A 25,083-nucleotide genomic window follows, 5' to 3' on the forward strand; every position below is an offset into this window, starting at 1 on the left:
CCCCCCGTTCCCCAAGGCCAGGTCATCAGGGCCCTTGTGGGGAGGCCATTCAGGGTAGGTCAAGCTGATAAAGGGCAGATGCATCGAGGGGCCCTGTGTCTGCCCTGACCTCATTCCCTCTGAAGGGCTTGGGGAGCAGGGAGGGGAGGGGGCACATCTGGGACGGGCTGTGCAGACTGAAAGCAGCTGAGGACCCAAGCTCTCTGCTCTCCAGGGAGCTACTCCCTCTGTTAATGGCCTAGAATACACGTTGGCAAATCACTCCCCCTCCAGCCAAGCATTCTGCCAAAGGAGTGGGCAGCTGCTCTCGCTCAGCTTCTTGGGGCCATCCGCTTCACCTGAGGCAGAGCCCTGGGCCTGAAACTCTTTTACCCCAACAGCTCTCCAGTCTTAGAGGAAAGAGCATAGGAAGTGAGATAACCTGGGCCTCCTCCCAGCTCTGCTTAACAACTCACTGGGTAACTCTGGTAAATCACCTTATCCAAGACTTGCCTGTCCCATGCATGGCTGTTGGGAACATCTGCCCAGCTCTATCATTCCCCATTGATCCCTTCCTTCTTCCAGGGCTAGGGCTGGAAGAGACTTAGAACACAGGAGGTCGGGGCCAGGAGGGGGCCTGGAACACAAATCAGGATTGGGGAGGGGGCTCAGAACACAGATAAGGGCTGGGAAGGGGCCTAGAACACAAATCAGAGCTGGGAGGGGGCCCAGAACACAGATCAGGGTTGGGGAGGGGGCTCAGAACATAGATCAGGGCTGGGAAGGGGCCTAGAACACAGATCAGGGCTGGGAAGGGGCCTAGAACACAGATCAGGGTTGGGGAGGAGGCTTAGAACATAGGTTAGGGTTGGGAAGAGGCTTAGAACACAAATCAGGGCTGGGAGGGGGCTCAGAACACAGATCAGAGCTGGGAGGAGGTCTAGAACACAGATTAGGGCTGGGAGGGGGCTTAGAACAGTAACTTTCAGAACAGAAGGCTTTAGAACAGAGAATGTCAGAGCTTGGAGAGCATCCAGTCTTAGCTCTTCTTTTACAGATGAGGAAACTGGCTCAGAGAGGGCACCTACTTTGCCAAGGTCACAGAGTGTTAGCGGCAGAGGGCAGGAAGGGAGCACCAGGCTCCTGGCTCCCAATCTGGGGGCTCTGTTCACTGACCATCAAGATGTCTACTCCCCGTGCCCCTTTTCATCCAAAAGTGTTACATGAAGAGTGTTTTGTGGGATCTTTCTTTAATCTGAGTAAAAATCTGGTCATCAGAATTTCTCACACATCCTGGTTCAGAAATTCAGTTGTCAGAGAATGCTGGGCTTGTTCTGGCAGGAAGACTGGTTCAAAGTTTTGAAGAAAATGCTTAATCCTCACAATGGAGGGATTGTGGTCATCTCACAAATACTCCCCAGCCTGGCCCCAGGCTGGAATGAGTGCCCCCTGCCCTTCAAGCTGCCTCTGATTCGCCAGGCCAACAGATCTATCCCAGTCACCCCCTTCCTCTGGGTCCTGTGTTGGCTGGGGGCTTGGGCTCCTACAAGGCAGGGCCAATGCCCTCCCCTGCCCCAGTGCCAGCCAAAGAATGACCCAGACCTGCAGGCTGACCAGAACACAAAATACCTGTGAGAATCTCCAAGCTTCAGGCTAACACTGAAGCCAGCTCTAATCCTTCCTCCCAAATCCTCTCTCCTCCAGGCTAAATATTCCCAGTTCCTTCAAATGATTCCTGCACAGCATGGACTCCAGGCCCCTCAAAACACAGGTCACTTCCTGTGGGCTTGCTCTGGGAACGGGTATGCCAGTATCCTTCCTAAAAGCCAGACTAGAAACAGTCCCCTAGCTACGGGCTTAGGCAGGGGAACTCTCATTCCCACATTCTCAACCCTATGCCCCTTAATAACTTAGTCTAAGCGCTCATGAGCTTTTTTGGTCTGCCATGGTATCTGAATGAATCAGACTGAGCTGCTGGAAGTCCACTGAGACTCCAAGATTGTTTTCACACAAGCCATCTGTCATCCAGAATCATGCCCAGCTCTAGGACCAGCCAGACACCATCAGCCCCCCGCTCAGAATCAAATGAGATATTTGTAATGCCCTTAGCACAGTGCCTGGCACATTGTGGGCGCTGGATAAATGTTTGTTCCTTCCCGCCCTCCTGCTTGACATAATGTTGGAAGAATTTCCTCCTCCCCCATGACAATAAGAGGATGGGCCAGGCTGGCATATGATCACATGGAGGGGGGGTAGCCTTTTTCTAGGGATTCACTCATTCCCACCATGATACACACACTGCTTTGACTTTGTAGACTGGGGTTTATTTCAAAATAGACTCTTTGTAAAATATGTGCATTCCATAGAAAAAGGTATAAAATCACCAACACTTTGGAAGGCTCTGGGAGGCTGGCTACTGCTCAGAGAGATGAGACAGAGGGTATCAAATATTAGAGCTGGAAAGGACCTTAGTCCAAACCCTTCATATTTTACAGATAGGGAAACTGAGGCCCAGAAAGGCAGCAGAAGATCCCTCCTGAGTTAGCAGAGCTGGGATGAGAACCCTGGTCTCCTCTAGTCAAAATCCAGCTCTGCGGCCCCTGTACCAGGCTTTCAAACCCCTTCCTCCTTAACTAAGAAGTTTCCCCCATTGCCGGAGAACTAGTCCCACCATCTCAGCCCACAGGACTCTGTCCTGTGCCTGAGAAAACCAAGGGATGATCTGAGAGAAACACAGACTTCTCCTAGGGCTGGGCACTGGTAGAAGCAGGTGAGTAAGCAGAGATAGAGAGAATGGAAAAGGGGAAGAATATCTGGAGAAAACTGGCCTGCCCCAGCCCAACAAACATGGACACGCAGAGCTGAGTTCCCTCAAGTGTATATTTTGTGTGTATACACACACATACACACACACACACACACATACACACACACTCTCTCACTGCTCAACAAGGAGGGTCTAGGGGCATGGAATCTGGATGGCACTTTGTGGATGATGGTCAGGAAAAAAAGGGGCAGAGGGAGAATTGTCCCAGATCTAGCCCTGCAGTGCTTACCCCATCAGAAGGGGGATGCAGGGCTGAAAAAAAGAGGGAAAAGTTTCTAAGCCAAGGCTTTAAAAACAAAAACTCCTCTTCTCCCCCAACAAGCCCCAGGTCCCACTGTCCTCCAGGCTCATGCATCAGAGAGAGGGGTCAAATTAGAATATTAAGGCAGGACAGGTTTCCGTCCTCGGAGCCCAAACCGTCCTCACCGTCCTCCCCTCCCTGCCCCCCAGCTCCGGGACAGGGGGGTAGAGGAAGGGCATTATGCAAAATGGCTGCCAGGGGTCAGCGGGTGATCCCCTCTATGGTCCAGCTGGTCCTGCAGCCGGGCAAACTCGGCCAGCTCGTTCAGCTCCTGGAACTGCCTGTCGGTCTTGTGGCTGACCAGCGAACGGTAAAAGTGGACCGCGAAGACGATGAAGACCAGGCCGAAAGGCACCATGATGGTGGTGGAGGCGATGGCCGCCTCCTGGCCGGGGGTGAAGCTGGCGTTGGAGGACGCGGCCGGGGGAGGGGCCTGGCTGGACTGGGGCTGCTCGGGCTGCTTCTTGAGGGGCAGGAACTTGACCCAGCAGAGCAGGACCACCTCAGCCAGGAAGAGCAGGGTGCCGATGACGGTGGAGAAGGCCCAGGCCAGCTCGATGTGCCGGTGCATGCGCTCGTGGGGCGACTCTTTGACCGAGTTGAGGTTGTGGACGTTGCTGACCGCCTCGATGTTGGGCAAGATGCAGGTGCTGATCATGAGCGCGAACAGGTGCACGGCCACCAGCACCGTGGTGCACGCGCTGAAGGCGATGAGCAGCCCCGGCGGGTAGTCGTGGCTGGCGTCCAGCTGCACCTCCACCATGGCCACCTGCGGGGACAGAGCTGGGTAAAGGGGGCCGGGGGGAGGCTCTGCTGAAGGGGGGGGCCGGGGGGGGGCCCGGGCGGGGGGGGGGGGGGGGGGACAGAGCCCGGCACCTAGAAATTGGAGCAACAGCTCACACGCACACAGCCTCCCTTTATTTAACCGTCAGGAGAACTCTTATTACCTCCATTTTAAAGAGGGCAAATTGAGCCTGGGAGAAATGATAGGATTTGCTGGCTAGTAGCTGGTATCAGAGGAGGAAAGGCCGATCTTAACTCCCACTCCTAGGCTCTAGCCACAAAACAGTTTCTACCCTCAGAGTGTTTACATGGGGGGCCCTGGGAGAATGCAAAACCATCCCAGTCCGGTGAGGGAGAAGCCCGAAGAACTGGGGGAAATCCTGGAAAGCTTCTTGTAGGAGGTGCCTTCAAGGGAGCCAGGGCATTTAGAGCTGGAAGGAGCCCTAAAAATCTAGTTTGATTTTCTTTTCCTGAGGAAACTGAGGCTGATTTGCCTGAAGTTAGAAGATGGTAACTGGCACGGCCAGGGTTTGAACCTGTGTCAGCTGACAGCCCCGATTCAGGGCTCTTTCCACTGGGAGTAAGAGTAGAGCAAATTGGAACCCACGTCTTCTGACTCCCCACCCACAGCTCTTCCCCTTCATCTGGTGCTGATATCTTTGGCACAATCTTATTTAAAGGTAACTGACTTCTTGGAAAGTTTTTTTTTTTTTTTTCCTTTCTGGGAAAGGGCTGATGATGTAATGGAAAAAAAAAAAGACACGGGTTTGAATCTGGCTCTGCCTGCTGACATTTGCTACCTGTGTGACCCTGACCCAGGCGCCCTCCCTTTCTGAGCTTCTCACCTGCAAAATGGGGTCAATAACACATCACATGAACAACTAGTTGTTTGTACAGCGTAAAGTGCTAGAGAAATGAATGGTTCTGGGCTATTTTGGCTGAAAAGCCTTGTCGGACATGTGGGAACTGTCCAAGGACTGGAAGGTCCCTCACAGGGAAGGGGGATGATGGGCTCTGTCCTCCTTGGCCTAGAGGGTTGAACTAGAGAGAAGAAATGAGAAGGAGCTTCCTGGCAGATTTAGGCTTGCTATCAGAGTGGTCCCAAAAGTGGAATGGGCTTGCCCAGGACTGAACTGCCCCTCACAGAAAGGCTTCAGGCAAAGGCGAGAGGTAGAGGACGCTTTACTAGCGATGAAGTCTAGCTCAGGTCGACAGGAAGAGACAGACTTTGGAGATTCCTTCCCACTCACAGGTGAGTAACACCCTCTGAGACTCTGTTTCCTCATCTGTTAAATGGGGATAACATACCTATAGTAAAGTGCTTCACAACCCTGACAATGCTATATAAATGTCCACCATTCGATATAAATGAATTTCCCTCCTCAGCAGCTATTGACAAAAATTCTATTGATTAGGGATAACACCCCAAGGCATCCCTGGTGTCACTGAAACTCACCCTGCAACAACCACTAACAAATAATCGGTAGTCCTCTATGTACAAAAAATATCGATATTAGCTCTTTTTGTAGAGGTAAAGGACTGGAAACTAAAGGGATGCCCATCTGCTGGGGAATGGCTGTTTAATTATGGTATGTGAATGTAAAAGAATGCTATCATAAGAAATACCAGTGATGGGGATGTTTCAGAGAAGCCCGAGAATAATAATGATAATAATAATAATTACTATGTTATATAATATACATAAAATATAGAATATAAACAAATATATATCCTATAAATACAATGAAACATCAATATAAATTATATTGACAAATATAATAATCACTAGTATTAAATATGAAGCACTTTACGAATATTAGCATTTGATCTTCACAACAACCTGGAAGGTAGATGTTGTTATTATCATTTTGTTGTTTTTATTCAGTCCTATCCGACTCTCCATTGACCCCATTTGAGGTTTTCTTGGCAAAGACACTGGAGTGGTTTGCCATTTCCTCCTCCAGCTCATTTTCCAGATGAGGAAACTGAGGCAATCAGGGTGAAGTGACTTGCCTGGCGTCACACAGCTAGACAACATCTAGATCTGAACTCAGTTCTGAGTTCGAGTCTTTCCCTCTGCCCACTTTGCTGGGAAAACTTGCATGAACTGATGCAGAGGGAAGTGAGGCATAGCAAACTATAGGAGAAACACTGAAATTCTGATTCTCAAGAACCAGTGATGGAGAACCTTCTCCATCCCCAGCCAGAGAAGGGACAGACTGGGACGTGGAACATGGCGGACGTTTTTGGACACAGTCAATGTGGGAATTGGCTTTGCTTGACTGTGCATATTTGTTACAAGGCTTTGTTTCTCTTCCTTTTTCCCAGGGGAGGGAAAGGGGGGAGACAGGGACGAAGATATTTGCTAATTTAAAAATATAACGTCCCAGTCAGCAGCGAGGTACTGAGGCCCGTGGCTCTGCTCTCAATCGCTGAATGGGGATTGCTTCATCCTCGGTCCTTACCGAGGATTACTCGGTCTCTCAGCACTTCCAGGCCCTTAACGCTTGTTGGTGGATTGACCGAAACTCAACAAGCACTTAAGTGTCTACAACATGACAGGCATGACAGGTGTCTGGCCCTAGAGATACAAAGGACAAGATCAGCCCTCCCCTCAAGAACCTTCCACTCTACTGGGGGGAGGAGGTAGCTGGCCTGGCTCTGGAGAAGCACCCCCTAACATGGTGCCCTGGCTCTTGGCAATGGGCCCCCAGCTGGCTCCAGGTCCTCCTTTGTCCTCCATAACCAGGAAGAGAAGAGAGAGGCTTCCGAGAACACCTACCCTCACCTACTGCCAGCAGCACAGGCCAGCAAAGGAAGTAACTGGACCAGCAGCAAACATGGCTCCGGGGGTTTTTCCACCAGGTCTCTAGTGGGGCTACAATTCCCCAAGACTGAGACAGATTGTCTTGCTTCCAGATTCTTGGAGTGAGGGAGGCACAAGAGGTTAGCAGGTGCATGCCCCACCCCACCCCACCCCACTCCTCCCCTGCCTTTCCCTTTCTCTGGGGCCTTTTAAAATACCCCTATCCAAAGCAGCCAGCTCAGCAGATCTGAGGTGTTATCTTGGGGCTGAATCTAGGCACAGCTCTGGGCAGGCATCTCAGGCTGAGTTGCTGTGGGTGGGGAGGGAAGGGAGAAAAGCAAGAGTGAGATGCGGGTTGGGGCCCTGAGATGAAAGATTCCAACCACAGAGGGCCCCTGCCAACCAGACACAGAATTATCAGTTGGAAGGGCCCTCGGTGGCCTCCAGGGATTCCTGGTCTATCAATGTTGATCAGGTCTGTTAGGGCACCTTGCCCCTCGCTGGTCCTGGTTCTACTCTCTGAGGCCAAGGACCCTCCTCCACATGTTAGCCCCTCCGACGACCGAAGAGCCTTCTCACAGCTCCCCCAAGCCTTCTCTTCTCCAGGCTCATCTCCCCAGCTCTTTGCACCGCTCCTTCCATGAGATGAGCTCAGGGCCCTCCACCGTCATGGTTTGTCCTCCTCTGGCCCCTCTCCAGATTATCAATGTCCTTCCTAAACCACCCAACACAAGACTCTGGGGAGAGGCTTGACCAGAGCAGGTCTGCAGAAGCGATTGCCCTCGTCTTTCTGGAAGACTGCACCCTACTACACCTTTCTCAGGCAAACTGTCGTCTAGCGATGTGCCCCTTTGAACATCATGGAACCCGAAGCTAAAAGGGACCTCAAAGACCATCAGGTGCAATTCCATCATTTTAAAGATCAACCCTCAAATGTTTATTAAATGTCTGTGTGCCAGACACCCAGTGAGGGGCTAGAGATAAAAAGAAAAAATAAAATGAACTAGTCGCTGTCCTCAAAGAGTTTATGTTCTACGGGAGGAAACCATGTGGAAACTGAGGATACCCCAGGGGTCACATAGGTAGTGAAAGGCAGAACTGGGATTGGAATCCAAGAATTCCAAATCAAGAATTTTAAGATCCAATGAGCTCTGGCCTGCGTCCTGTGCTTTGTAAACCGTTTGGCTTTGTAAACCATTTGGCGTAAGACAAATGTCATGTTTATTCCTAAAATCATCAGCTACAAGCCGGAGGCTTCCTGGTCTGCTCTGGAGGCCAGGATTGGGGGAGTGGAGAGGAGCTGACCAGCCCGGGGAGGCCACACCAATGGGAGATCAGACAGGGCTGTCCTGAGCCAGGGGCTCCGTTCTGAGCTCTCCTAGCTTGGCAGCGCAGCTGGCCTCCCCCTCCCTCCAGTCTGACCCTCCTGCACCTGCCTGGCCTGTGCAGAAAGAGGGAGAAGTGGGTCACACATGGAGGTGCCTAAAACCTCCCTCCTTCTTCCCCCTTTGTTTCCTCTTCCTGTCCCTGGCGGGGGGGGCTGGGCCGGCTGCCCTGGGCCCGCAAACTGACAAGGGCGTTAAGAATGTCCAGGGCGCCTGCTCTGAGCCAGCCCTGTGCGGAAGATAGACAGTCTTTCCAGAAGGGTCCACTGTGGCCCTCAGAGCAGACTTAGCAGTCTTTCATAGGCCTCTAGGCATTTCCCAGGTCAGTAAGGCATTGAAGAAAAGGCGGGCAATACTCTGAAAATAATGGTGTGAAAGGGATATCTCGGCCCCAGTTAAGGTCCTGCCTCCAGTGGAAGAGGCAACCTCAGAGCCTAGGGGAGTGGGTGGGGGGGGCATCACCATCCCAGACGGAACTGGGGTTCACACATACATATACGGCTAGAGCTAGAAGGGACCCCCTCTCTCATTTTACTGAGGAGGGAACTGAGGCTCAGGGAGGTGAAGTTATGAGTTCAAGGTCACAAAGCTAAAAGATGGTGCCTAAGGGCAGCTGATTGCAAGCTCCCTGCCCAATCCCATGCCAAATGAAGGAGCTGGTGACATGGGCCCCAAGAGGGGGGAAGTCTAGTCTGTCATGGCCACCCATACCACCATCCCCACCCAAACAGTGAGCAGAAGCACAGACTGCCCCAACACTCACTGGAAGGAAGAGGAGGAAAGTCATGGCTGCCTTGTATAGAGCACTTTCAAGTTTGATCCTCCCAACAACCCTGGGAGGGAGATGCTATTGTTATCCCCATTTTACAGATGAGGAAACTGAGGCTAGGAAAGGATAAATGGCTTGCCCAGAGTCACACAGCCAGTAAGTGTCTGAACCTGGATTTGAACTCAGGTCTTCTCAACTCCAAGACTTCTGTTCTATATGTTGCAGGTACAAATATGCTTCTTTAAACCCATCCCTCAGCATACTGCTGAACTGTGGCAGTTATTATGAACTCTCCTGGCTACTGGGGCTGAGCATGGCCTGGCTCTCTTTCATTCCCTGACAGCGCCCCAGAAATATACATATGTTTGTGGGGGGGGTGCAGTGGATAGCATGCGGGGCCTGGAATCAAAAAGACTCATCTCCCTGACTTTAAATCTGGCCTCAGACACTTCCTAGCTGTGAGACCCTGGGCAAGTCACTTCACCTTGTTTGCCTCAGTTTCCTCATCTGTAAAATGAGCCGGAGGAGGAAATGGCAAACCACTCTGGTGTCTTTGGCCAAGAAAGCTCTTAATGGGGTCATGAAGAGTCAGACAGGACTGAAAATGACAGAATAAGCCTTTAAAACAAAACTAGAAACAACTGTGGGAGGGGGACAGTCTCCAGCTTTACTCCTGGCTCTTAGGAAACAGGAGGAAGCTGGGGAAAGCCACGGAGCGGGGTCAGCCTAACTCCTGTCCCCACTTCTGTCATCTCCTCCCCCAGGCACTTCCCCTTTCCCGAGGCAACAGCAACTCCCCCCTCCCCCACAGCTCCAGCCCCACAGAGCCAGGAAGAGGCCCACTCAGGCCTCCAGCAGTGGCTGTGTTCTCTTTGGGCAACGAGGAGGACAAGATGCAAAGCTTGACCCTCCCAAGTGAGGGTCTGTCTCAGCAGCCACCCCTAGGGCACTGGGGGATGCCAGAAGAGAGAGGGATCCTCCAGACAAAGTGGATGCCAAGAAAGGAGTGGCGAGGCCTCAATTTCACAAACCCACAGTCCAGAGGCATCTGCTCACACCCTGACTGAGAGGCAGCAGGTGGGAGCCCCAAACACATTCACTGGGCCTAGCGAGGGTCCTTAGAGCAGGAAGGACAAGGACAGGATTGGGCATTCATAGGACACTTCAAGGTTTGCAAAGCCCCTTCCTTTCAAGACTTTAAGCCTCACAAAGGCCCAGCAGCTGTTATCTCCATTTTATCGATGGAGAAACTGAGACCCAGAGGGTGAAGTAACCCTGGCTCATGGGACTGACTCTATCCACTCCGGCCTAGGAGTACTTCTCCACAAGCAATGTTGGCACAGTGTGAGCCCTTAGAACAGGGGATGTCAGGGCTGGGAGGGACCTTAGAACAGGGAATGTCAGGGCTGAGAGGGGCCTTAGAACAGAGAATTCAGAGCTAGGAAGGGCTTTAGAACAGGGGATGTCAGGGCTGGGAGGGGCCTTAGAACAGGGAATTCAGAGCTAGGAAGGGCTTTAGAACAGGGGATGTCAGGGCTGGGAGGGGCCTTAGAACAGAGAATTCAGAGCTAGGAAGGGCTTTAGAACAGGGGATGTCAGGGCTGGGAGGGGCCTTAGAACAGAGAATTCAGAGCTGGGAAGGGCTTTAGAACAGGGGATGTCAGGGCTGGGAGGGGCCTTAGAACAGGGAATGTCGGGGCTGGGAGAGGCTTTAGAACAGGGAACGTCAGAGATAGAAGGGCTGTCATCAGATATCATCTAGTCTAATGCTCTCATACTCTAGAGGAAACAGCAGACCAGGAGGACTTGCCCAGGGTCAGTCCCCAAGTGTCCGTCACAGCTCTCAAAGCAGGAACAGTTGGTCAGGAACCCTGAGAACAGGCCCCGGGAGAGGAGCTTTCACCACCGCCGTTCCTACCTGTCCCCCACAGTGCTTCGTGAGAAGGGGACAAAGCTCAGGAGCAAACATCCAGCCATCAGAAAGTTTCCAAGCTCATTGAAGGTAAATTCTCTGCCTTTGGATGGGGCTGCTGCATCACCACCAGCTTTCTGGCCCAGCTGGGGATGGCCCTGGGGACAAGCTCTCCTCCAGAGTCAAGAAGAGAGCGGGCCTTGGAGGTAATGGGAAAGGGCTGGAGGACAGTCCTCAAACAAACATCTCAAGCCCAATGCCCATGTCCTGGCAAGTTCCCATCCACCTCCATGGTGCCCAGAGCAAAGTCTGAGGATCAAGGACCTTCAAAGCCACTGGAGCCAGAGCTCCCAGCCTCCCCACCCCCCACCCCAGCCTGTCCCCAAGAGATCAGGTTACCTGGAGTTGCTCCACAAAGTAAATATAGCCAGAGCGTAGGGCATATTAACTCAAAATAAACAGCTCCACACCACCAAGTGAGCCAAAGGCTCACTGAGAACCCTGCTAGCTTCACTCGGGCGCGGAAGGGGGCCCACAGGTGCCCCCCCAAGCAAGGTGCTCTTCCCTCTCTGCCCCAGCGGGGCGGGAGCTGGCCAGAGATGCCCATCAGACAAATTTCAAGCAGTAACGGGCAAGGCTGTCCCTGGACGCCATTGCCTTCATCCACTGCCCCCTCACCCTACTTCCCTGTCCAGCCTGTCTTCCCCACAGGCCCCTCAGGGACCATCGACCCACATAAAATCACAGATTTAGAGCTGGAAGGGTCCTCAGAGGCAGCTACTCCCACCTCCTCATTTTTCAGAAGAGGAAACTGAGGCTCTGAGAAGTGACTGCTCAGGGACAGTCAGAGCTGGAAGGGACTTTGGAGGACATCGAGTCCATCTTCTGCACAAGAAACAGGAGGAAACATGGTGCAGCGGAAAGAGCGTTACATTGGAAGTCAAACAGGCGGGGTTCAAATCTTGACTCCGCTACCCGGTGACCGTGGGCTAACTGCCTAATTGAGTGGTTAGGATTTGGCGCTTTCTCCACTGTGGCCTAGGTTCCATTGCTGGCCAGGGAAGTGAAGTCTCTTTTGGGAGACAGCATGGTATAATGGATGGAAGACCTGGGCTCAAATCTGACCTTGGGCAAGTCAACCTCTCTGAACCTCAGTGTCTTTATTTGTAAAATGAGGGGACAGCCTCTAAGGCCCCTTCTAGTTCTAAATCTTATTATTCAATGACTAGGGAATCTCTGAGGTCCCTTCCAACCCTAAATCTGAGATGCCAAGGACCTTTAGGGAGTGGAAATGCCCTCTATCCAATCATTCAAATGTGTTTTCCCCGCCACCGTGCCTTGGCAGAGAGGGCTAATATTCTTCTCATTTTACAGATGGGGAAACCAAAGCTCAGAGAGGTGAGGGGACTTGACCAGGATCACCCAACCAGCAGGTGGCAAAGCAGGACTAGAACCCAGCTCCTTCTACTACAGTCCAATCCAGACAATGACTGTTGGCTTGTTGCCGGATAGTATAATCCTGACCAAAACAGGAACAGTGGGTGAAATAAGATTTAACTTCAGGGAAAGGTTTGGACCAAGCCTTAGTCCACGTTTCCCAATTAGCTAGTATATCAGTCCTGTCTCCTGAAATGACTGGGTTTATCAAACTGTATGGAGGGGTAGCCTAACTTTGTCCAGAGAGCACTGGACTTGGGAGTCAGGGAGACCTGGGTGCAAACATTACCTCCAACATTCACTAGCTGTGTGACATTGACCAACTCGTTGGGCTCTCTGGGACTGTTTGCTTACCTGTAAAATGGGGATAATAAATGGAGTTGTTGTGAAGGTCAAATGAGGTCATGTAAAGAGTTTTGCAAACTTTAAATTGCTATAAAAAGTGTATTGAGGTAGTGCTAAATGCTTTACTCCGAGAGTTCTCATCAATATAAAGGTAAAAACTTCTGGAAGGCAGGGACTGTTTCCCTATGGTCTGGTACAGTGCCTGGCACATGACAGGTGCTTTATAAATGTTTGGAGGTGGGACAATGACTACATTCCCATCAAGTTATTAACAGAGTAGAAAGTTCTTCTAAGAATCAAAGAACCTAAAAAGTTACCTAGACCATCTTGGCTGTACTTGACCTTCAACACATGCCTGGCCAGTTCTCATTCATCCTTAGACTGAAGAACCTCCAATAAGAGAGAACCTAGTCTGTCCCAACACAGGAAGTTGTTCCAGAATCCTCTGCCCCCCTGACACTGGATGGTATGGTTGCTTATTAGGGATGTCTGTTGTTCAGGAAATTTAATCTACTGGCAAGCATTTATTTAGTACCTACTATGTGCCAGGTATACAAGGGGTTAGCCTTGAGGGTCTCTAAGATCTAAGATCTTTTTAACTTAGAGATTCCAAGCTTAGCCTTATTCAAACACCTACCCAACCTCTGACCAGAGGCCTCAGTTTCCTCATTTGTCAGATGGGCATAGCAACATCTACACTACCTATTTCATAAGGGGCAGGGCGAAAGGGTGAGGGAAGTGCTTTTTAAACGCTAACGCACTATCGAAACATGAGCTGTCAATAAGAATTCAACAATATGACCTCACTATGAGTCACCAGAGTAATATGGAAGCCAAGAAGCATAGTTCGACTTCAGGCTGCACTGGGAGACATGTTCAGTTCTGAGGACCCAGGCTGAGGAAGGATACTTAAGCTGAAGTGTCCAAAGGAGGGTGTCCCGGAGGGCAGAAGGTTTCAAAACCATGTCTTGTGAGATCAGCTAAAGGAAATGGGGACGTTAAAGCCAGAGAAGTCTGAGGAAGGAATCAGAGCTCTCTTCAACCATTTCAGAAGCTATCACGTGGCCGGAGGCCCATCTGCTCAGCCCCAGAGAACAGAACCCGGAGTGATAGGTGGAAGATGCCAAGAGGCAGATTTCTGCACCTTGTGAGAAGAAATATGGTTCTGACTGCTGGCTGGCCCCTAGTGGAGTGGGCAGGTCCTCTTTGCAGAAGCCCAGCTTGGATGACTGACCATTTGCTGAGGGTGTTGTAGGGCACTTTCTGTTCAGACATGCAGTAGATTAGCTAATCTCTGAAGTTCCTTGGGTTATTATTCTTAAACACTCTCTAGGCCTGAACTCACCCGTGCAAAAAGCATCGTGTGTGTGACCTAAGTAGCTTCCTCTCCCCCCTCCATCATAGGACCATAAATCAAGAGCTAGAAAAAGACCTTCTGTCATCAGATCTGTGATCTTAAGCCAACTTCCCCCTCATTTTACAGATGAAGAAACTGAGGCCTTGAGTTGAGTGACTTGATCAAGGTCACATGGGAAATAAGATTTGAACCAGGGTGCCAAGCCTCCCACATTCAGTATTCTTTCCACTCTCCCCCATCTTATGTTTCCTTACAAATCTTTTTTTTCAAAGCTATTCTAGGCAACTTCCCACCTGGCCCTGGGAATGAGAGGAGGCCATGGGGAGAGGGAGGGAATAATCCAAAAGTAATTTATGTTTGGGGTTTGGAATGTGCACAAGGCCCTTCCTAATTTTGTCCAGCTTAGACTACCTTTACGCTGCCTTAGACCTCACCCACCGACTGCCGGGTGGCTGTCAGTCAAATCTGCCCTCACCAAGAGGCAGGGACAGGGGAGGAGGCATTGTTCTCCTCCTTCTACAGTTGGGTAAATGGAGGCCCAGAGTGAAGAGGCCCCACAGGCTGGAGTCAACAGAGGCTGCTCTGTAACCCACGGCTTCTGGACTCCTCAAGTGTTTTCTTCCAAAGGGAGTGAGGGGCAAGGAGAAAATGCAGGGACACAAAAACTCAACCCTCAATCCAAGCTAACTCTCCAACCTCAGCCAACTGCTGGACTATTTCCATCGTCGTAACATAAGCTCGCACACTAAGAGCTGGAAGGGGCCTCGGATGAGATCTAGTTCAACCCTCTCATTTTTCAGAGACAGAAACTGAGGCCTACAGAGGATGAGTGTCCAAGGGCTAGGATTCGAACCCAGGACCTTTAACCCCAGAGTTGATGCTCTTTCTACCATCCCAGACAAACCACTTGAGCAGCATCTCTGGTGCCTTCAGAGTCAAGAATGCCCGGGGTGGTGCAGATTAACCAGCAATGAGTGACCCCTTTCGTTGTATAGATGAGAAACTGAGGCCCAGGGAAGTGAAGCTCACACGGCTGTAATCATCTGAACCTCTTCCAAGTTTGCAAAGCATTTTACAGACATGATTTCATTTAATCCTCCCGACAAGCTCGGGAGGGAGATAATACCTGTCTTATCGTCCTAATTTTAAGGATGAGACAGAGAGGTCCTGGCTTGTCTCAGGATCACAGGCAGAGGGGGGCCTTTCACAGGCTCATAGATTCAGAGGGGACCTGAGAGGCCACTCAGTCCTCATTTTACGGATGAGAAACCGAGGTCAAGCATGATTAAGAGACCTGCCCAGAAGTAGGCAGCCAGGAAGTGTCTAAGGGCAGGATTCGAACCCAGGCTTTGGTGAGTCCACGTTCAGTGCCCTAACCACTACACCATCCTGTCTAACCCTCTTGTGAGGCCCTTAGCAATGGCTTTGATTGACTGAAAGCCCACCTCTGAGGTAGTCAGCTAAGCAGACAGTCCAGTCTCTGACCCATTCTGTCTATGATGCTGGGTAAGCCCCTTCTCCTATCTCTAAGGCTAGGGGTAGCTGCCCACTTATACTAGTGGAGGGGGGTGGGGGATCCCCACATGTCAAGGATTTCGTTCTACCAGCTACCCATGGTGTGCCACTTTGTGGAGCCAAAGCTCAGGGCCTGAGCAAGGCTTTGGTTTCTGGCTGCCTTCCAGGTCAACACTAGGATGCCTGTTTTCATTTGTGCCGATTCTGAGGGCCTCCATTGGGGGCAGGATGCCAGAGTCCTTGCCAGGACATCCTGACCCTTCACTCCCAAAGGCAGGACCTGAGCAGCTCCTTCCCCTAGGCCCTGCACAGAACAGGAATTCTGTCTACTGACCAGCCCATCCTGGACAGAAAGCAGAAACCTAAGAGGGGGCAGCCAGAGGACATACGGCAGGCCAAGCAAACACCACGCCATTAACCCTTCTCCCATGGAGGTTGACTCTTTTTGCCTCCTCAACAGAAACCCCCAAACCTTCAAAACCACCAAGCATCCCCCAAGTCTGGGGAGGAAAGGAGCCCTCCTACAATCCTGGCAAACAGAGAAACTTGCTATTTACAAGTACTAGACCATTTTATTTGTGGAAGGGAAAGCTGAGGATGGGATGAGGCATGGTCCAGTCCAGGGGTGGGGAACCTGGGGCCTCAAGGCCACATGTGGCCCTCTAGGTCCTCAAGCGCGACCCTTTGACTGAACCCAAACTTCAAGCCAAATTTCAGTCAAAGGGCTCTTCTTGATGCCACAGGTTCCCCACCCCTGGTCTAGACAAGGGATCTAGGTTTGAACCCCAGCTCTGCTAATTACTATCCCCGTGACCTTAAGCCAGTTATTTCCAATCACTGGGGCAAAGAAGCAAGTTAGACTAGGTGATCACCTAAAGCCCTTCCAGCTCTGAAGGGGGGACGTTTTTTAGTGGTCAGGCCTGGGCAAGGCTTCGGAGAGGGGGGGCATCTGATCAAGGACTTGAAGGATTTCAAAAGGCAGAAATGAGAAAAGTCACATGGTAGGCCCTAGGACAAGTCACTCTGAACATTCATTCATCCAACATGCATTTATTAAAAACCTACTTCGTGTCAGGGTAAGCTAAGTGGCAAAGTGCGTAGAGTGCCAGGCCTAGAGTCAGGAAGACAAGTTCAAATCTTACTGGCTGTGTGACCCTGGGCAAGTCACTTCACACTGCTTGCCTCAGTTTCATCATCTGTCAAATGAGCTGGAGAAGGAAATGGCAAACCACTCCAGTATATTTACCAAGAAAACCCCAAACGGGGTTACAAAGAGTCAGACGTGACTGAAACAAATGAACAACAGCAATACTTTGTGTCAGCTACTGTGCTGGGCTCTGGGATACAATGACAAAGGAGAAATAGTCCCCGCCCTCCTGCAGCTTATATTCTGCTGGGGGGAGGGGAAGAAGGAGATCAGCTTGTAAAGCTCATTGAAGACAGGAGGGCTCAGACAACTATAAAGATACCAGAAAAGGCCTCATTTAGCACTTCCCCGAAGGAAGTGAGGATTCTAGGAGGGAGGGAGAGATGAGGAGATGTGTATATGCCTGGTGCAAAGACATGGAGGTGGAATGTTCTACGTGGGGAATGTCCAGCAGGCCGTGTGGGTTCAAGACTGAGCTTGTGAAGGACAGCAATAGGGAAGGAGTGTAGAAAAGTCGGCCTTGGGCTGGATTGGGAAGGGTTTTAAACACCAGGTTACAGTGTTTGGATTTTATCCGAGAGGCAAAAGGGAGCCATTGAAACTTCTTGAGCAGAGGAGTGACAGGATTAATAATAGCTAACATTTAGATACAGCCTGGCACCGGGTTCAGCACTTACAATTATTATCTCATTTGATTCAATGATCTCTAAAGGCTCTCTCCAAATCCTATGCCTCAGGAGCACATGGGTTTTGGGGGTAGGGTGGGGCTGTCCATGTGACCTACTCTCCTCCCCTTTCCCCCCAGATCAAAGGCCATCTTCCACCCCTGGGAAGGGTGGGGAATTAGGAAGAACCCTTCAGGGAGGTCAGCTGTGCTGACTCATGGATGGGCAAGAGGAGATTGGCCCTGGAAACGAACTAGCTAGCACTCGTTACTATGGCTATCTCAAGCCGGGCCAAAGCATGATCATCCCTGCCTATCCCCCACCGCAGCCCTATTCTTAAGATGGATTTTAGGCAAGGTGAGCAGCGCCATACCTCCTCCCATCATAACATCTCCCTGCAGACACCCTTTCATTATTGTTCTCCCTAGACACGTGGAGTCAGCAAAGTTTTATCCCATCATCATCACCATCACCACACAGACAGACAGAAACACACACACCCCACACCTTCCCCACACCCAACGCAGGGGTTTCATTCCACTACAAAGTCAGGGAATCTCAGAGCTAGAGGGGACAGAATCATAAAACATCAGAGTCAGAAAGACCCTCAGAGACCATCTAAACCAAGCACATACTTCATCAGGCATCCTCTCTCCACATGTGACAAGTGTCCCTTGGCCTCTGCTTGAAGACTTCCTGTTAGAAGGAGCTCTTTAGCTGCCCAGGCCACCCAAGGCATCTAGGGATTACTCTAATGGTTAGGAAGTTTTTCCTGATATCAAATGTCTTCAAAACCTTCCCTTACTGCCCCAAGGTCTGAAGAACAAAGTGAGTCCTTCTCCAACATGATAGTCCTTCAAATAATAACTCACATTTTTATAACCCCTTAAGGTCTACAAAGCGCTTTACAAACATCACCTCTTTTGATCCTCATCACAACACTATTGGGATATTATCATCACCCTCAGTTTACAGATGAGGAACCTGAGGCTAAGAGGTTAGATTTGCCTAGGGTCATGCAGGCAGTACCTTAGGCAGGGTTCAAATTCAGATCTTCCTACCTCCAAGTCCAGTGCTTGAGACACTAAGGTATCCAGGTGCTAACAAGCTGAACATGGCTATCTTGTCTCTCCCAGCCTGAATCTTTTCTTCTCCAAGCTAAAACATTTCCAGTCCCATTAGCTGGTCTGGCCCCATCTAATTTGAACCATGTCCCTAAACCAAAATCCTTTCTACAACATACCCAATATTACTGAAGCCAGGAACCCTTCCCCACCCTGAGCTTGGGGCAGAGTCCAAAAGGGAGAACTTCCCCTGGTGACAGACCATCTGTTTGTCTGTCATACTAGGGCCGGCAGAGGCCGGAACAGCTGCCTGTCACTCTCCGGGGCCCCCTGCTCCGTGCCTGCTGTTTTTAGCCAGAGGAAGGGGGAGGTGACATTCATTTGACCATCCAGTTAGGCAGGGTAAGGAGAGGACTTTCTCCATGTCCCCCCAACCCTGGCCCAGCATCACACTGGTGGAAATAAGGGATCTGAGTAACCAGGGCAGAAAGAAAAGCCAGCTGGTACCACACCATGACCTGCTCTTGGGATGTGTGGGCAGAGAAGAGGAATGGGGCAATACTCATTGCCTAGCTCTGACCTTGACCCCCTTCATCATAATCAAGCAAGCAAGCATTTATTAAGCCCTTACTATATGACAGGCATCGTGCTAAGGAAGGGCTGAGGATGGAAAGAAAAAACATTGTTTTCAGTGAGCTTTCAAATGAGGAGATAACATATCCATGTTTTTAGGTAGATACCCTAGCACTTTATGCTTTTCCATGCTAATAATGATAACCACTGGATTGACCTTAAAGTTAGCAAAGCGATTTACTTACAAGTAAAAAGTACACCATGCATACTTTTTAAAGATAAAATATATTATATATACTTCCCTGAGGTCACAATAACCAAAACTTGACAGAGCACCAGGGCTCCCCTGCCCACCCCCCCAGCTGTCAGGCACTAGGTGAGGCCCTTGGGAATACAGACAAGTGAGGCAGTCCCGGACCTCAAAGAGGAGAGCTCTTGAGCTGGAAGCAACCAGCAGATCATTTTACAGATGAGGAAACTAAGGTCCAGCTTACATTCGATTAAAGGGAACCAACACAATACGGGGGGAGGGAGGGAAGGAGAAAAGAAGGAAGGGAAGAAAGAAAGGTGAGGGGCAGCTAGATGGTTCGGTGGATAGAGTACCAGCCCTGGAGTCAGGAAGACCTGAGTTCAAAACCAGTCTCAGACACTTGACACTTACTAGCTGTGTGACCCCATTGCCTAGAAAAAAAAAAGCGAGAAAGAAAGAAAGGTGATAGGTCAGTAGCAGCACTAACTGGGGGAATCAGGAGAGGCCTCTTGAAGTAGACAGCTCTTCAGTTGAGCCTTGAAGTGAATTAGGGGTTTCAAGAGAAGGTGATGAGGAGAAAGAATCTTCCAGGCATGGGAAAGGACCTGAGCAGAGGCTTGGGAGACAGGAGATGGACGGCCCTACAGGGAGAATGCCAAGCAGGCAAGCGTGGATGGGGCGGAGTCTGGAAATACTATGGGAACTATCTCCATTTTGCACATGAGGAAACTGAGGCTCAGTGAGGTTAAGTGAATGTTGTTCTTATCTAGAGGGAAGCAACATTCATTTAACCACTGAGTAAAGCCAGATGAGGATATATTAAATAGGTGATTTTTTTTAAGTACCAATAGAAACTTATTTTTAAAATTGTCAGTGCTTGTGAAATTGAATTGAATGGATGAAAGAGACCAGGAGACTCAGAGTCTAAACGAGTGACCTATGGCAGTCCACCACATCTCCTTGGGCCTCAGTCTCCTAACCTGTAAAATGGAGATCATTCCTGTCCTGCCTACCCCATAGGGCAGAGAAGAAAACAACAAGAACGGGAAAGGATTTCACAAATTATTTTCAATTAATTGTGCTAGCTCAGGAGGCCAAAAAAACAAAAAAAACTCAGCTCCTGGCTCATACCAAACGGGGTGAATAAGCTTTTCTTCCTTTTAATCACATCCTAACAACCTGGCAGCAAAGCAAGTGGGTCTCTAAGTATGAAGGGAAACAGTTTCAATAACAGGGCAAGGACAGGATGTGGGGAGTCCCCCCACCCCCATCCTGAAGCGGAACCAGGAGCCCCAGAGAAGGAGCAGGAAGGAGACAGGCTCCAATTGCCCCCAGACTGACCCCTGTTCAGCACCCCTCTTGCCTTGGGCCCTGAGTTTCCAACTCTTCTCCCCCCCCCCATCCCCTAATCTCTCATTCCTCCAGCTCAGTTACTTATAAGATGTCACTGCCTGGAAAGTGCTTTTGTGGGTTGGTTTTTTTTTTTTTTAATCCGACTGATGAAATGAGCAAGTTTAACCTCCTCGCCGCTGAAACCGCCTCTCACTTGCTGCAAAGGAAAAGGCTGGAGACCCAGGCTGAAGTCCACCAAGTGTGTACCCCACCCTGAGGAGGGAAGGCTGGGGAGGAGCCCTCTTTTTCCAGGGCTCCTCCAAGGATTACCTCATACCACCCCTACCCCAACTCCAAGCGGCAGCTCAGTCCTGACAGCCTCTCCTCAGTGGACCAGGCGGAGATTAGGAGTTGGAAGGGCCCTCAGAAGCTGTCAGGCCAAACCCTCTCATTTTACAAGAGAAGGAAAGATGAAGCCTGTGCAGTTAGAAAGCAGCCCTGTCAGAATCTGAACTCAGGTCACTGAATGGGAGATCCAGAACCTCTGAGGCCACTGAGATTAGCTCAAACCATGCCCCCGCCTCCATTTCAGAGCTGAAACAGACCCATGAAGATTAAATGATCTGCAAAGGTCACAGGTCATATTTCAGAGGTCAAATTTGAACTCTTTCAAAGTCTTTAGACTTTGTTCAGTAAACTTTCTACTACATCACACTGCCTCCTTAATCATCTGTGGCAACCTTATCTCATTTAATGAGCAAAGTAAATTCCTGAGATTGAGTGACCTGGCCAAGGTCACATAGCTAGTAAGGTCACAGAGCTTAGAATTCAGATCTGGTGCTTGGGCATCCAAATCTCTGCTCTCCACCAGGGATGCTTCGGGGCTGAGAGCTGGGGAAAGATTTCCCATGTCTCATCATTCCAGCAAAATCACTGACCAGAAGACACAGACGCCCATAGGAAGCCCCCTACCTCTGGGTTATCTGCTGGGGATAAGGGAGAAACAATTCTGCCAAGTCTTGCCTGCTAGCCCATCCATTCTTTTATTTTGATTCAACTCAATGAATAGTTATTAGAGAAGAGATAAGATGCTGGAAGGTGACAGTCAGGAAGACCCGGGCTCAAGTCCTCCTCTGACACAAACTAGCCCTATGACCACGGGCCCCTCACTCAGCCTCTTAGTGGTCAAGGCAGCTCTCTAAAATTATGAAGTTATGTTTTTGCGTCAGTGGAAGGCAGTTTCCATACCAGAAGTTTCCTGGAGAATGAAATCACAGGTTTGTCCAACAACCATTTATTAAAGGTCTAACTGTGTAAGGCAATTGTGAAAGGTCTAATCGAGCTCACCCCATTCTCACTGTTACCCTGTAAAGCAGAAGGGCACAGATTCCTATCCCTGCTGGGGGAAACTGAGACTCCAAGGGAGAAATTAAGTGACCTGCCCAAAGAGCTCTGCTGAAGAGAAACAACCATCTGGTTCCAAATTCAGTGTTTCTGTTCGGGCCTCTCTTGCCCCTGGGGAGGCTGCCCCCCACCTCTGCTTTCCCGCACCTCCCCTCCCCCCACCCTCACCAAGCAGAGAGTGTTCTGCCTGCCAGCAGGCAGTTCTTCATCTGACTACCTCACTTGTTCAAGATTCAAGGCTGGGCCCACTTCCCACTCTCCAGCTGGCTGGCCCCGGGCTTGGGCCTGAGCTTTAGCATGAAGGTAAGAAGAGATAGTGGGGATGAGAGAGTAACTCTCAAAGCTAAGGGGTAGGCAGGGGGCTGCAACCCTGCCCGGCTTCAGTTCCAGGCAGTGATGACAAATGGAGGTGACACTAACTCTTAGGAGGAGGGAAGGGAGAAGGAAGCCGGGTCTCTCCTCTGGTCTGCAAAAGCTGCTCAATTTCACCTGCTCCCACCTGCCAGCATATACACGTTGGGGCTTAAGGGGAAAGAAAAGCAGGACAGGAACCCTCCCTAGATGTCCGATCCATCACCTGTCCTGGGACACATCCAGACAGACCACTTGGGGACTCTTACTGCCCAGCCAGCCACGGACGTTCAAGCCACCTGTCTGCCCCTACTCCCCTGTCAAAAAATCCACAGCCCACAACCACACATATCCAGACCACTCATCTATCCCACTCCCTTCCACTCCAGCACAAACACTAATTGCTTATTTGTCTCTGCACCGGCCACGTCCATCTGGCCCATTCCCACGTTGCCCCTAACCCGTCCTCCTCCCCCCATCTACTCCGGACCGGTACCCCAGCCTCTCCCCATCTAACCCTAGCTTGTACAGCTGGCCCCCTGGTCTACCTCCTGCCGTGGCACAGCTGGTGGCCCCCTCCCCCGGTCTCTCCCCCCAGGACACAGCTGCTGGCCCCCTGGTCTCCTCCTCCCTCCCATGGTGGCACAGCTGGTGGCCCCCTGCAGACTCCCCCCGGGATACAGCTGGTGGCCCCTGGTCTCTACCCCCAGGACACAGCTGCTGGCCCCCTGGTCTCCTCCTGCCCCCCGTGGTGGCCCCGCTGGTGGCCCCCTCCCCCCCCCCCCCCCGGGCGCCGCTGGTCCCCTGCCCCCCCCCCCCCCCCCGCCCGGCTCCCTCTCCCCCGCGGGCCGGGCGCGGGCTGGGCGGGCTCACCATGGCGAAGCCCGAGAGCAGCGCCGACGTCCGGCTGGAGGCTTTGAGCTTGGCCCGGCTCAGGTAGAGCTTGCGCCAGGACAGCGCCTGCATGGAGTGCTCGTTGAGGCTCATCACCTCCTGGTAGCTGTGGCCCACCCACTCCGGGTACGAGACAGCAGCCCCGGGCAGCGGCGGCGGCGGCGGCGACGGGGCGGCCCCGGGCGGCTCGGCGGCGTCCCCGCTGCGACGGCGGCTCCGGCTGCTGCCGCTGGTCGGGGGAGAGCTGCCGCGGCCGCCGCTGGCGAGGGGAAGCGCGGGGCTGCTGCTGCTGGGCGGGGGCGGGGCGGGCTCCGGATGCATGGAGCACGTTGCGAAGGCCCGCCCGGGCGGCGGCTGGCGAACGGGAGGGGCCCGCGCGGCTCGGCGCTCCCGCGCCTCGGCCTCGCCTCCGCCTGAGCCTCCGCCGCGCAGCGAGCGCCGAGCAGCCCGAGCGGCCGACGATCACGGACCGCACTGACGGGCCGAGCCCAGGCCACCGCCTCCCGCCGCCCGGACCCCCGGCGCGACCGCCGATTGGCCTCAGACCGCCAGCCTCATTTGCATGAGCCCCTTGGGCTCCGCCCACGCTCGGCAGCCCCCTCCGAGGCCCGCCGGGGCGGGGGCGGAGGAAGGAGTGGGCGGGGCTTGGAGAACGTGTGACCCGGCTCCTCCCACAACCCACCTCCTCCTGCTCTGCTCCCCTGTCTCCAACACCCCCCCCTCCCAGTTTCCACCCAGCCCGGGCTGCCCCGCTCCCAGCAGTGCGCCCATCTCCGGCTGGCTGCTCACCCCAACCCGCGCCCTCAGCCGCTTCCTTTGACAGCTTCTCACACGCTCAGGTTCCCGGGGCGGTGGACTACAGACTTAGGAAACTGTCATAGGAATGAGGTCATATAGCATGTATGCGACTGTGGATGGATGGCTGGGTCTGGAGTCAGGAGGATTTCTAGCTGTGGGACCCTGGACGAGTCACTTCACCTCCGTTTGCCTTAGTTTCCTCATCTGTAAAACGCAGCAGCTACCTCCCACGGTTGTTGCGAGGATCAAATAAGACAAAAATTACAAAGCGCTTATGACAGCGCTTGGTGCATAGTAAAGCACTACGTCAATCAATCAATTACTCTTCAATAACAACAAAAAGGTGATACGGTGGACGGAGCTCCAGCCCCGGAATCAGGCAGACCTGAGCTCAAATATGCCCTCAAACACTTACTAGCTGGATGACCCTGGGAAAATCACTTCACCCTGTTTGCCTCAGTTTCCTCATCTGTCAAATGAGCTGGAGAAGGAAATGGCAAACCACTTCAGTCTGTTTGCCATGAAAAGCTCACGGACAGTATTGGCGCGCTAGATAGTTCACGGAGTCGAAGAGTCGGACACGACTGACCAAGATCCGTTAAAGTTTTAAGAGGATCCTGAGTGTGGCCAGCCCTCCAGAGAATTTCTTTTGCTTAACTATGCATATTTTTCACTACGATTGTGTTTTTCTTTTTCTTTTTTGATGAAGTGACTTGGGAGGTATAAAAATAATTAATAATTTTTTTAAAATTTAATTAAAAAAAAACATCTTATGGCCCTATTCACTCTTCCTGTCCCAAATACTTTATGGAGCATCGATGGCTTTGAGAAAACAGAATGCCTGCAGAGAGCTCCCTCCCCAGTAGGGGGCGAAGGGTAGCAGCACAGAGCAGAAATAGGAGTGAGTTCGGGGCCGGGAGGAAGCCTCGTGGGGAGGGTCAGAGAAAAGGATGTGCAGGCTGGGGGCTCTGCGATTACCTTCCCAAACTGGCTTAGGAAAAACAATGGAATAAAACTGCTGCAGCCCCTCAGAGGATGCTTGGAGGCGGGCAGCCTGGAACTCTTTTCCGCAGCATTCTTAGCAGAGCTTTCTCTGGGTACAGGGCAACGGATCTTCCTGTCCTTCTCCTCCTCTCTCCTCTCCAACCAGTCTTTTCTATGCCTTTATGGGTCTTTCATCGAAGCACTT

At 51.6% G+C, this 25,083-nt stretch overlaps 2 protein-coding genes across 2 annotated transcripts in view; one reads left to right on the forward strand and one right to left on the reverse strand.

Moving 5' to 3' along the window:
- Positions 1 to 1,266, forward strand: part of MORN3 (MORN repeat containing 3) — a 16,939-nt gene extending 15,673 nt beyond the window's left edge. The window contains exon 7 of the mRNA XM_027853576.1: positions 1,037 to 1,266. The gene's annotated coding sequence lies outside the window, so the exon portion shown is untranslated. The remainder of the gene's footprint in view (positions 1 to 1,036) is intronic.
- Positions 1,267 to 2,281: 1,015 nt separating this feature from the next.
- ORAI1 (ORAI calcium release-activated calcium modulator 1) lies at positions 2,282 to 23,417 on the reverse strand. Its single transcript, XM_027853573.1, has 2 exons — positions 23,076 to 23,417; positions 2,282 to 3,876 (listed from the first exon to the last, which is right to left on the reverse strand). The coding sequence occupies exons 1-2, from the start codon at positions 23,415 to 23,417 to the stop codon at positions 3,286 to 3,288; spliced, it is 933 nt and encodes a 310-aa protein (XP_027709374.1). The 3' UTR covers positions 2,282 to 3,285.
- Between the last annotated feature and the right edge of the window lie 1,666 nt (positions 23,418 to 25,083).

The sequence above is a fragment of the Vombatus ursinus genome, unplaced genomic scaffold (assembly GCF_900497805.2).
Source record: "Vombatus ursinus unplaced genomic scaffold, bare-nosed wombat genome assembly UNPS02009994.1, whole genome shotgun sequence".
NCBI classification, from domain to species: Eukaryota; Metazoa; Chordata; class Mammalia; order Diprotodontia; family Vombatidae; genus Vombatus; species Vombatus ursinus.